Genomic DNA, 13113 nt, shown 5'->3' with positions numbered 1-13113 from the left:
TTGTCCTTCTAAAAAACTATACACTGCATTTAAACATTCCATCCCTATTCCTCGATGATCTTGCTATTGTCTGTTCCTTCCCTCTTTTTATAAAACTCAAGTAGGTTTTAATCATGAAAACACAGACTATTATGGTAATGGTAACAAGGATCCAAAATTATGTCCATTACAAATTCATATTAAGTTGTAGTTTTTGATCCCTTGAGCATGATTAATTTGATTTATTGCTTTTACCCTTTGCTCTAGTTGTAATCAAAATGAAAACTTTTTCCTGGTTTTAGGCGTAGTTTTCTTGCTATTTCTTTGCTGTCACTGCTCTGGCCCAGGCTCCCACTTTGCCCCACCTTGGCTCCTCTAAGAGCCTCCTCTCAGCTGGTCTCTTTGGCTCTCAGGCCTTGCACTTCAAAGTCCTACAACTGTAGCTACATTAATCTTTCTGAAACAGAACTATGATTACATCTTTTCTCCACTAAAACTCTTTCCTGGCCACCCATTGTTAGCCATAGTCCTATCTGCCATTCAAGTATCCACTGTTTTCTCCCAAACTACCTGTCTTCTTACTGTGTTCCTGGGGGGTACTGTGCTCTTCAGCCAAACTATGTATTAGTGCCTATATGCAATCAGAGTTATCTCACCTCCTTTATCATGGTATTGCCTTTTTTCATATATTCTATAATTTACCTTTGCACCCCCACAAATCCAACAAGTCACAATCCCAAGAATTGAAGGAGGCATGTTTATACTTGTAACTAAATGTCCAGCACTACCACTCCATATTTAATATCTATAAAAATTCATTCTTTCACTGCTGAGATAGGATTCCCTTTCAGTTGCCAACGTATGTGAGGCCAGCTGGCAGGATTAGTCTACAAAAGACAGGCCACATTGAACTCCTATGCAACAGGAAGAAAGGAAACTTAATTTGCTGACCTGTCTTATTTATTTTGGTCCATTCATCATGGTACGACAGTGCAAACAGCTTTGCAGTAGATGTCAGGAGACATGGAATTTAGTCCCATTTCATGATCAATCATGTAACTTTCAGAAAACCACATAATTTGTCTGTCTTTTTTTTCATTTACCAAATGGAAATCTGTCTTTATTCCAATAGTAAACACACAGAAGGGATTATTATTATTTTATTTGCCATTCCTTACAACATAACCTCTTTCCTCTATGTATTTGCTTTACAATTCCCTATCATTCCCAAAGCTTTTACACATTTCATAATTCCATTTCAACATCAGTAAAAATCCCAGAGAAGGAAGCAAGCGCTAAATATCACAAACAACGTTCAAATATCTCTTTTTAGGTTATTGATTAAATAATCCCTTAGGCCTTTCCTATCTCTACAATAGTAAGACTCTATATGCAAATTTGTATCTGAAATTCACATATTTCTTGTGTATAAAGCAATCTGCAGCCATGTATATATACATCATCTCCACCCTCCTACCTGAGAAGTGCTAGGACATACCACAATTTCCCTGTCTCATGCTTCTAGATCTTATGAAGGTTTAGCATGTCTGTCTCCCCTCTCATATGCAGAAAATCATGTCCGACATTTCACCTTTCCTGTAGTAATTCAATTACAGTTATTCCTTCTACATCGGAATATAGGTTTAGGTTTTCAGCAAACGTGTGAATTTGGAGCGACTATTTACTGAAACATATTTTATGCTTATTCTTCTTACACTACTTGCTGTTATATTAGAGACTCCAAAGAGAGAAAAATTTCAACCAATATTATTTTGGGAGAAGCAAGGATTCTCAAAATGTCTACTTAGTGAAATATAAAAGTATATGGTCAGGTATAGCACACAAGAAATGATAGCAATTGCTTGTTCCAAAAACTATGCTGGTGATCCTAACCCAGGGTAGATTTTAAAATAAAGATGGCAGATGCATTGAAAACATTCTTTACTAACTTAACTACTAACTTTCCCTCTTCTTACTAACTCCTACTCAGTTGATAAATTGACACGAGCAATCAAACTTCTTTGTTATCCCTATTTTAAAGACTTGCCTGGATGAAATTTGACCTAGCTCACACTGTCAAAGCCTTTCATTAGTTTGCATGCACTTTCAAAAAATTACAGTTATAATAATGAAGAAATAAGTTTGCCTAGAGTTTACTTGGAGATTTTAGAGTTAATCTTACCCAAGTAATTCCAAAGCTCTAAGTAGATGAAAATTGATGCCTCCAAACACACACACACACACACACACACACACACACACACGCCACATGAACATACAAATACGTTTCAGGGACAACCAAAGTAGAGGTAATTTCAGAGTCTAATACAAAAGTCACACACACATCCAAGAGCTTTTAGCCTTTCATATTCAGCTGAGACTCAAAGCAAGGGGAAAAAAAAACATCCAATGCCAGCTCTCTTTTCGTTGACACAAACACAACATTTGTAGTTTTAACTGAAATTAAACCTCAATTTTCAAATCTGCCATCCTTTATAAACTCTAGAAAAGGTAACATTGAATGATTGAGATAGCAGGACCATACAGAAGCTATTTACACAGAGATGCTAAAACTTTCTGGAAAAATAGAATGGGAAGAAGCCAGCACTTACTTGGCATAAACCACTGATGCACATATCCAAAGATTCTGTGTAGCAACGAGTCCCATCTAAGACTTTAGGTGCTAGTTCAACAACCAGGGTTGTTCCTTTGGCCTGGCATTTGAGTGAACAGGGGTTGTCTGGGTCATTAGACACAGGAAGCCATTCATAAAACTGGCCATGGTGCTTGACATCGTTGTGAGCGGAGCATTGCTGAGCTCGGAAATCGCCTGCTTCTGGTGGGCAGTCCTGGAGAGGAAAGGCAGGAGGGACACAAATAGGTTATGAGGGCAGCCCAAACAGAAAACTGGAGAAGCCATGTGGTCTGTCAAAGTCTTAGAAAACAAAGCAATTGTCCTGGTTGTTCCCGATGGACACTCTCATTTCATCTGAGAGTCATGATTGTTTGGCCCTGAAAATGTAAAGATCTGAGCAAGTAATCACCTTGAAATAGCTTTGGATTAAAGTTAAATGGGAAAGTAATCAGCTTGAGGTAGATCTGATTGATATTCGTTGAGAAATAGTCACCTCGACATATATTTTCTGAAAGATGTTGCTTGTTCCATGGATCCCTCCACAATGTAATACTATTTCAGTTTCCCTGTAACTTAAGTAAAACTTACTGAAGTCAGTGGGTTAGTTGAAACACATGTCTGTTGCTTTCAGTTCTAATAATGAAAGCTATGGCAATACTATAGCAACTCCCTGCACAAAGTTGTAATAATTTCATTTGAAAATTTTTGTGGGATTGTTCGTGAGTTTTTCTAAAATGTAGGGTGCGCAGTATATAGAATTAAATACGGGGAACAAAAAAGGGAAAAGAGCGTTGACGCCTGAATTTCCTTAGCTTAAGGCAACACGGCAGAGTGGAAAGGTATGGGCTTCTTGGACGCGAGCATGACTGTGATACAGTGGGTCTCTCTGAGTCCAGGTTTCCTTTTGTTTAGAACAGAAGCAATAATACTCAGCTCTCAAAGTCACTGTGAGAATTTCATGGGCTTATGTCAGCCAAATACTGGCACATGGAAGACTGTACATGGCAGCTATTACGATGATTATTCAGTGAAGCTGCTGAAGAGAAAAAGCTGGAGAATTATGAGATCCTCTGAATTTGAATTTTAAATCACATTGGCAGAGAACAATGGAAAATGAGAATATTTTAAATATATACTTTATAAAGGGCATTTTAAAATTAAAACTATAACTCACGATGCTTACTCTCTAAAACACGATACCCTTTAGTAAAAGGAAACAAGATTCAACTTTAAAAAGGCAAGTATCACCTGTCCCTCGGAAAGGCTTTCAGATAGGTTTATTTTATTCCACATGCACTCTGATTAGGATTTACTATGGAAGATTATAGAATATTCATTTGTTGAAAGGATTTTACTATAATTTTTAAAATCTCAATTAGGGGTTTGCATGCAGCCTTTAGCAGGTCCTAGTTCCTACGTGATCATTTCTGAGGGTTCTTCTTATACAAGGGTTCCTTCTCTTTAAAGAAGCATTGGGAGAATAGCATTACTCTATTTTATAAAATGGAATTCCTGATTCTTTTTTCAAACTTTAGTGGTACTATTAAGTAGCATATAAGGTTTTAATATTTGGGGAAGCATAAATTCTTTCCAGGCAAGATGGTATATAAACAATTAAATGTTTACTTAAGATGAACATAAAATAGCTTAAAATACAATATAAAATCTCAAAGGTACTTTACTAATAGTATCAGATATGCTCTTGGAGTGAAGAAAACATAGTATGAAAGGAAAAATAATTTATATAACACAGGTATAGATACATGAGTACCCAACAAGGCTTAAGGGATTTCAAATATTGTCTGAAAAAAAGCATAATTAAAATTCATTACTTATTATTACTAATATTCTTTTAGAGAGAAAGAATGAGAGAGAGACAGAGCATGCGTGTGTGAGCGGGGGAGGAGACAGAGAATCTGGAAGAGGCTCCATGCACAGCTCGGAGCCCCTCACAAATTTGATCTCAAGACCGTGAGATCATGACCTGAGCAGAAATCAAGAGTCTGATGCTTAACCGACTGAGTCACCCAGGCACCCCAAAATTCATTACTTATCAATTTCATACATGAAAGGCTATAGTTTAAAACCTTTTAAAGGTCTATGAATTAGTCAGTAAGCATGTGTTATACTTTGTTGTGATATTTGGTTGTTCGTCATGAGAAATAAAACAAAAACCACACATTGCAAAACTATGCTATGAATCACACAACAGGTAAATTGTAGGATGTTAACACAACGTATCTGAACCTACATGCTTTAACGCTAGCTCCTTTCAGTCTCTGCTTAGACCTCACTCACTTCTGTCCTGACATAATCCTATGGCTGAACACTGCCCCCAATCTACACATCCTTTTCCTAAATTTCCCCCATTTGAGACACAACAGATTTTAAGTAAAACCTACTCTCTACAATCAACAAGTTTCCCTGGCTGCCACTGCATGGGAGCTTCCACAGCAGTACTGATAGTTTAATTAATAATGTTTAAATAGTGTTTTCAGTTGCATACTACCTATTATCTCAAGAGTCACTTGCTTTCTCAGTGGTACAAAAGAAATATTGAAGCGGACTCAAGAAAGCAGAACACTGAGGAAATTGTGTAGAACGGTCCCCAACCCCTCTCGTAATTTTTACCTCCTTTTTCTAGAAATAAAAGTGAATCAGCTGTAAGGGAATTACAGGGTCAAGCTGAATCACCTCTGCATGAAAGTAATAAGGGTAATATATAATTAAGAGACCTCTTAGTATGAACCAGATATAATTTTCTGCATTTATCCAATTCCAAGAAAAGTGTCAGTTATGTTTTTAAATTGATGTTACATAGTCTTAGTACAGACCTAAAACTGCAGAGTCTCTTCTATTCAACAAACTGTGTTGAGTCTTCCCATCTTTACTAAAATAAATAAGACTCCAAGGCATTCAAAGTTAAAATAAGTAAAAAGGTAAAGTATTAACACTTTTTTTTCTGTGTCAAACAGGTTTTTTTTTCTGTGACAAAAACAGGAAACATAGAGAGCCCATGAGCACATAGGTTCCTGTTCGCAATTCACCTGCTTCAAATAGCTCCGAGAGTAACCTGTTACAGGTTTCATGAACTTTCATAATGGGAGAAAGGTCTCTAAAAATAATAATGCTTGTGAATACCTTTACTCACTTTTATCATTACTATCTTTTATTCAACCCATATTTTTGCAGGGGTGGGAAAATATATTTTGCTAAATTGAGAATGCACTTAAAACCCAGAATTCAGAGTTGGAAACTGAACTTGAACCTTTTTAATGTTTCAGTTTATTTGTACTTGGCAAAATGCAACTTCCTGTTTTAAGAAAAAGGACTTAAGAGGACTTATAAAACAGGTTCAGAAAGCTTCTTGGACATCAAATAGCTCTTACAAAATAACATTTTGATGATTTAAGTGTAAATGAATCAGAAACATATGAATCAAATTTCCCTTGAAATACACATGTTTAAAAATTAAGGGAAGAAGGATTTGGCAAAAGCTTCTTTGTTGAACCCAAAACATCTCAAGCATAGTTCAAGACCCTCACTGAACCCCTGATACATCTGGGATCACCCAGCTGCAGAGTGGAAACTCAAGCAGTCATCATAGTCTCTTGTCCCACCAGTATGATCATAATAATTACAACAGAACAGCTCTCTCATTTATATAGAGATTCACCATGCACAAAAGGTTTTTAGTTTTTAATTATAATTTAGTCCATGAGACCACTATCTTTTCTAATCTTCCTAAAAGTAAGATTTAGAAACCGATGCCTTAATAGCTTTGAAAAGTATTTAACGTCTTATCCTGGGAATCATCTGTGAAATATCAGCTTCTGGAGAGATGCTTTATGACATGATATGTCATCAGTTCTGCCCATGAGATGTGGTTTTCCTTGGGTTATACTGAATGTTGAATGTACTGGATATATACTATGTGATTTTGGTTCTCATAAAAGCTTAGTAGTAGGAATCATGAGTTTTCAATGGAGATAATTAAAAGAAGAAAACAAATGAATTCAAATATAGAATATATATTCCATATATTTATATATATGAATTGAACCTGGATCATAGGTACTAATGATGAAACAATTAAAATTATTGAAAAGTCTAGTGGCTATTTGAACTAAACACATCCTCCACCAAGAACCTGGCCAAAAACATGGTGTCGAAGGATGCACCCGATTAAAGATCCTCAACTTCCAGCCTCTCATATGTCTCCAGAAACACCATCAAGTAGAAATGGAGCAAGAATGAGCAATCTAACACTTTCCCTGGCCTTCTGTCTCTTTCTAACTGCAATATGCCTGTGGATTAACAACTCTGTGTCAGGTTACTGAGTTAGGATTTCCTCACTCTGAAAAACTATATTTTATTTAAAATAGTCAGATGATCCCATGAATTTACTGCATTTAGCCATTAATACAATATAATAGGTTTTCTCTCCAATTTTTAAGCACTCAATCTGAACAGTAACAGGATTTTCTTTTTTAAAAGCACAGAAATAAAATCTGACCTTTTATTTGCTTCCATTATAATTCATAAAGTCCGTGGAGTTCTGCCATAAATGAATCCAATTCAAAACACTTTCTGGTTAATCAACTAGCCAGTGGGAAAGATAAGATGGATCCCAGATGTCCCCTGATGATGATAGGTGGATCAGATTACATGGTGGGATAAAAGAGAGTTAGGCTTTCCAGAGTTTACTCACTGGGCGAAATGTAAAAGATGATATCTCAGCAGCTAAGGTGGCAGGATCTGAAGGGCTTTAAAATGGTTTTGAAAAAATATACAGAAAATAGATTCAGGGTCAGGAGAAGCATTACTTTTTCTTTATTTTCTTTCTTAAAGAAGACATTTTTCTTTCCAGAGGGACATCTCTCTGCTTTGACTCTGTCATTCAGTGGTTGGCCTTTTCTGCTAATTTTATATATATATATATATATATATATATATATATATATATATATATGCCATATTCTCGTTCCATGGCTTTATTTACAGAGTCACTATTAATACCTGACAGTATCAAGAAAACATTGGAAATTGTATTTAGGTGGCCCTATGAACTGTAGTAATGGAAGACATCTATGCTTCCCACTGCCTTTCCCTACCTTGCAACTGTTCTGGATCTTCCACCTCCCCTTCATCCTGCCCTAACCCCTCACTCTTCATAAAAGCTACTATGCAAGAAAACAAAATCAAAATTGCTTCATCAGGCATTTACTCTATTCCCCAGCAATTCTGGATTGCTACTTTATGATAAACACATATACAGAAATTTATCACCTACTTGATGACTTTAGAAAATCCTCTTAGTTCTACGTTTTACCCTCAAAATATTAGGAAACCTCAATGTACTGGTGGTAAAACAGGAAAAGACCACAGGTTTCCTTCATAATAAATGAATGGAGGCTCTGGAAAGTGTACCCCTCTAAAGCTCTCAGATCTCTTAGCACATGTAAGTAGATGGCAGGCTGCCTCTTTCAGGTATTGTTGTTGACATTACTTGGCTTTCTGCTTCTTTTATTCAAAGTCAAGGTGAAACCACTAAATAGTAAATACCCACTGATGCCACCCAATTTAATATGATATTTTGTTCTCAGAAACATAACCAGTGTTTCAATTTCTATTTCCAACTCAGACCCCTCTCCCGGACTTCAGACTTTTATATACAAATGCTCCTTTACCATCTGGATATCTGAGAGATCACAAACTCCCCAAGTCCAAACCTGAACCCCTGATGATTTCCCCCTCCCCAAATCTGTTCCCTCTGCAGTCTCACCTTCCTAGTCCCCATCAACTCCATCTCTTTCAGGCAGTGGTTCTCAAACTCAAGGATACATCAACGTCACCTAGAGGGCTTGTGAAAAATACCAGATTGCCGAGGCCTCACCCTCCAGAGTTTCTGATTCAGTAGATGTGGGGTGGAGTCCAAGACTGCATTTCTAGCAAGTTCCTTGATGATTCTGTTGTTGCTAGTTTGGTGACCACACTTTACAAACCACTGTGCCTTAGAGTTATCCTTGACTTTCACACCCAATCCATTGGGAAAGGTTGGTTTTATATGCAAAGTATGCAGAATCTGACCACAATCTAGTCCAAACCACCATCATGTCACCTGTATTCTTGCCATAGTCTCCTAACTGATCATCTGTCTTCTGCCCCTGCTCTCCTAGAGACTTTTGTTAATGCAGCAGCCAAAATGAGCTTATTAAAGCATAAAGCAAACTGTGTAAACTTTCTGCTACAGCTTTAAAGTGGCCCCTTGCGACATTCAGATAAAAGGCAAAATCCATATCTCAGATAGAGGTAAAGATCTGGCCCCATCACCTCCTATTGTCTTCTTTATTCACTTGTCTCCAGCCAAGTGATTCCCAGCTCTCTCTTGGACACTACAGGAATGTTCTTACCTTAGGACACATAACTTATCTATTTCCTCTGCCTAGAATTTTCTTTGCTCCGATTCCAAGTGGCTAATTATCTCAACTTCATCAGGTTTTTGCTCAAATATCACCTTCTCAAATAGACCTACCCTGAGTACTCTGTAAAATTGCAACAACCACTACCACTACTGATTCCTCTTTATCCTCTCAACTTTTCCTTTTTCCCTATCACGCTTTATCACCTTCAAGTATCCCATATAATTTACTTTCTTATACTCATTTTTAATTGCCTGTCTCCTTCCACTAAAGTATAAGTTCCAGAAGGGCAGGAATCTCTGGCTTTCTCTTGTATACTAGTACTCAAATATTCTTTGAAAGAATGAGTGACTAACATATTAAATAAATGAACCAGAGGTCCCATTTTTCATTGTAGAAACTCCAATTCTATTCTCTCAAATCTTGCAGGAAATCTAAATCTTGATAGTTTTTTCATGGGTGGGATATCTAATTTTTCTTTCTTTAAAATATAAATTTACAAGAATACTTGCACATTTCAGACATAAAGAAAAGCGAGTGGGGATTCTTGCCTTCTTAGGCAGAATAGGCAGATTGATATTTCCTCCTCCACATAAACAAATTTAACAGGGTAATATTAAGAAACATAAAATGTGCTGAAATTATTTATTATTCAATAAATAGCCAGACATTTGTAAATTTTATATAACACTCCATGTTATGTGCATGCACTATAAAGTGCTAATGCTAAGGTATCGAGCTCTATCCCAAAACTTTTGGCCACCTGCTTATAGTAACATCAACATCATCATCAAAAGCATTTATTTGTAAAAGACTGTTAGCTGCTATGTAAAATGAAATTAAACAGACATCCCTGCCCTGTCTAGACAGTCTGTATGGAGACAATTCTATTATATTTCAAGAACATAATATTTAAATCTCTAACACATCATTGTGCGTGCAAAGAACAGAAAATGGGATCAATTCTGGAGGGTGGTGCTATAGTAGGTAGAGGCCATTCTCGGCTCATTCTTCCTCTTTTTTGAAAATGCCAGCAGACTTTCTTGGGACACTGTATTTTCATATATACAAGATATATTTAAAAGTCCTTGTTTTTGTTCTCTTTTTCCCTGGTGTAAAAGATCTGTAGATTTCCATTATTCTTCTTCCAAACTGTCAACACTTTTGGAAAATAAATATTTAAGGGAAATTAAGTGCCCACAAAAATTAATCATTAACCATTGTAATGCCTTACTATGGATCAGGTTTATTCTCAATAAAATAACATCTTTACAGATTTGTGTCCCTGTAATGGACATGGAACTCTCATAGTTTATTCAAGCTTTGGGTGTGCACCACTCTGTGCCTACAAAGGGAACATTGGTCACAGGTATATCAAACAGCTCCAAACCATTCCTGTGTGTTATTCAAGTCCAGACATAAGAGATTCAAAATGTATGAGATAATAAATCACTAACCGCACCCTGCTTACTCGATTAGAGCTCGTTATCTGAAAAACAAATGCTTTGCCTGGCTAGTTTTTAACGACTCCAGGCATCTGAGAGTTGATCTAAGTAAAAACATTTAAAACATTTAGTTTTAGAAGTTCAGTTTTTGGTGTTTTTTTTTTTTTTTTTCCTTTGGGTAGCTTTTATTTCAGTGCTTTTATTTTTTCTCTTTGAACAATGTAGACTCTTGGAATCCAATTCCCCAGAGGTATTTGTAGGACTGGTTGTAGTTTGTCATGTTAGACTCTTAAATTCTCTCAATTTTGAAAATATTCATTCCTTGAGGCCTTTTATTATTTTTAGTCCCTTTCTTTGAATTAGCTCCAATTTAGCAGTATCTTTTCTTAAATCAGCATTTCTGCCTTTTTACTATTTTTTTACAGTCTAAAAGAAATGGTCTCCCCCACCCCTGCCAAATTAGCATATTTGAAGTGGTAATTTGTAATTTTTTTTTGGAACGTGGCATACAATCTCATTTTATAAGCATACAATTACATAGCTTTTTGTTGTTGCTGCTGTTGTTTTCAGGCTGCGTTTACCAAAGTATTTGTGGCGGAGGGTCAGATCAGAGGAAAGACTAGTACAAGGGGCACATGTTATCAGGTAAATACTTAAACTGTTACTATTGCTTGGGCCCGTTGCATAACAATTTCACTATGTTTCTATTGATTGGGAAAAGGTAATAAAGCTTGACATGTTTCAAAGGAGCAAATATGAAGACTGAAACTGTCGCCTGGAACACGTGGTGCTTACGCCAGTCACTTGAAAGAAAAATGGAAAAAGACAATGTCTAGAGCAAATTGCAGATAAGTATCGGGTTAGACAATTAAGACCCCAGCATTCTGTCTTCACCTTCTCTCCATCCCCATCTACACCAAACCACCCGATGCTGCCTGCAAGCATCACTTCATTTTCGCTGTCACCAGATCCTGACAGCTGTCTGTTTTTCTGGCACTGTATCTAAACAATGCTCCTTTTTGGAGGCAGGTAACACAGGACTGTGAATGACTTGAAATACCTGTGGACACTCTTTGGGTAAAGGACCTAGAAGTTGTTTGCGATCTTTTCCCGGTTCCCTTTCTTTTTTTTTTTTTTTTTTTTTTTTTTTTTTTATACTATATGAAATTTATTGTCCAAATTGGTTTCCATAAAACACCCAGTGCTCATCCCAAAAGGTGCCCTCCTCAATACCCATTCTAAGTCTCCTCCCTTTTTCCCTTTCTTTTATTCCTAAGGGCCTAGGACCTGCATGTGTCACTGATCATATCTCTGCCTTCTCTCTCATCCCAGACCTCCTTTGCACCCTGCCCAAGAGGACAGGTCTATCACTGCTCCTGTAATGCTTGTCTGTCCAGCTTCCAATTGTAGCCGTCAATTGGACTGTTGGGTGCCATTTTCTGAGCACAGTGAAAGGAGTCAGCTCCTAAACAAAAGGGAAAGGTCTACCCCTCCCTAGGGTCTCAAGATTTACCCTGGTCAAAGGTGGCTGGCCCTGTCATATGATAGCTTTGTGGGCAAATGAGACACAAATGGGTGAATACAAGTAAACTGTGAAAATCAGTATGGGCACATGGGAAGCACTCAATAAATGTATAGTATTGCTATTATTCCAATGCCAGAGAGGGAGGAGTTATTCGTGAGTTACATAGCTCCAGGGGGCTTCAGAGGGACCTGACTGTGCTTTTTTCATCCAGTTTTGCCTTCCCCATTGCTTTGCTGCCTCTAGAACTACTTTATTTAGTTGTTTAAACATCATTTTAATTAAAGTGACTTATATGAATGTCTTAACATATGAATCTAATCAAACAATATCATGTGCCAAATTTACTGGGTTATAAGTTTAATGGATGACAACGCTCAACTTTGTTCCTATGTGCTCATACTTCTTAGTTTGTTGATCTTGGACCATGGACATATTTTAAGAAACCAAAAAGGAATTATAGAAATATATTTTCTGACCCCTAAACCCCAGTGTTTTCAGGTTGTCCTCTGAAACTTAAAGCATGGCCTTTGAGCACCAGCCTCATCCTGAAAGCATGTTGCTCCAAAGTTGATTTTCCTGTTCTCTTCCTATAACACTTCCATTTCCTTGAGTGGGCAGCAGTAGGTAAAAGTAAAGAGGGATGCAAAAAGTTTCAATTTATCTAGAGTAAGGTTTGATGAATAATAATGCTTTCTACTTAATCACTCCCAATAGCTGTTAATTACGTATGTTCAAAAAAGAGACACTTGCCAAATACCAGGCTATGGGGAAAGTCAGTTATACATGACTTTGTGATGCTTACAATTTAAGGGGGAGGATAAGAACCAAGGCCATGTATCAAGCTCATAGGATGACAGGAAGAGGGGCAGGCAGTTCAAAATTAGAGGATAGCTCTTGGACAGAGGTGACCTCCCTTCCTGTTTTGTTTCCCTTTAAGCCTGAACCTGGACAAGACAGAGAAGAAAAGGGCCGTGGAACTGCCTCCTCTCCCTGCACACTGTCAGTATTACTTAGAACTGTTTCAGTCTGTTTCCCTGTTCTGTGTGGTGGCTTCCGTATTCACCTGGCTGACTCCTTAAAGCTTAGGTATCACTTCCTGGTGATTTT

At 37.2% G+C, this 13113-nt stretch overlaps 1 protein-coding gene across 10 annotated transcripts in view; it reads right to left on the bottom strand.

The window, feature by feature from the left end:
* Positions 1 to 13113, bottom strand: part of ADAMTSL1 (ADAMTS like 1) — an 884660-nt gene that overhangs the window by 290290 nt on the left and 581257 nt on the right. For all 10 annotated transcript variants that reach the window (XM_045467757.1, XM_045467758.1, XM_045467756.1 and 7 more), the window contains one exon: positions 2592 to 2828. In XM_045467757.1, coding sequence (XP_045323713.1) covers positions 2592 to 2828 — 237 coding nt within the window. The remainder of the gene's footprint in view (positions 1 to 2591; positions 2829 to 13113) is intronic.

This window comes from Leopardus geoffroyi, chromosome D4, assembly GCF_018350155.1.
Source record: "Leopardus geoffroyi isolate Oge1 chromosome D4, O.geoffroyi_Oge1_pat1.0, whole genome shotgun sequence".
Lineage (NCBI taxonomy): Eukaryota > Metazoa > Chordata > Mammalia > Carnivora > Felidae > Leopardus > Leopardus geoffroyi.
This window is presented reverse-complemented; position numbering and strand designations above follow the sequence as displayed.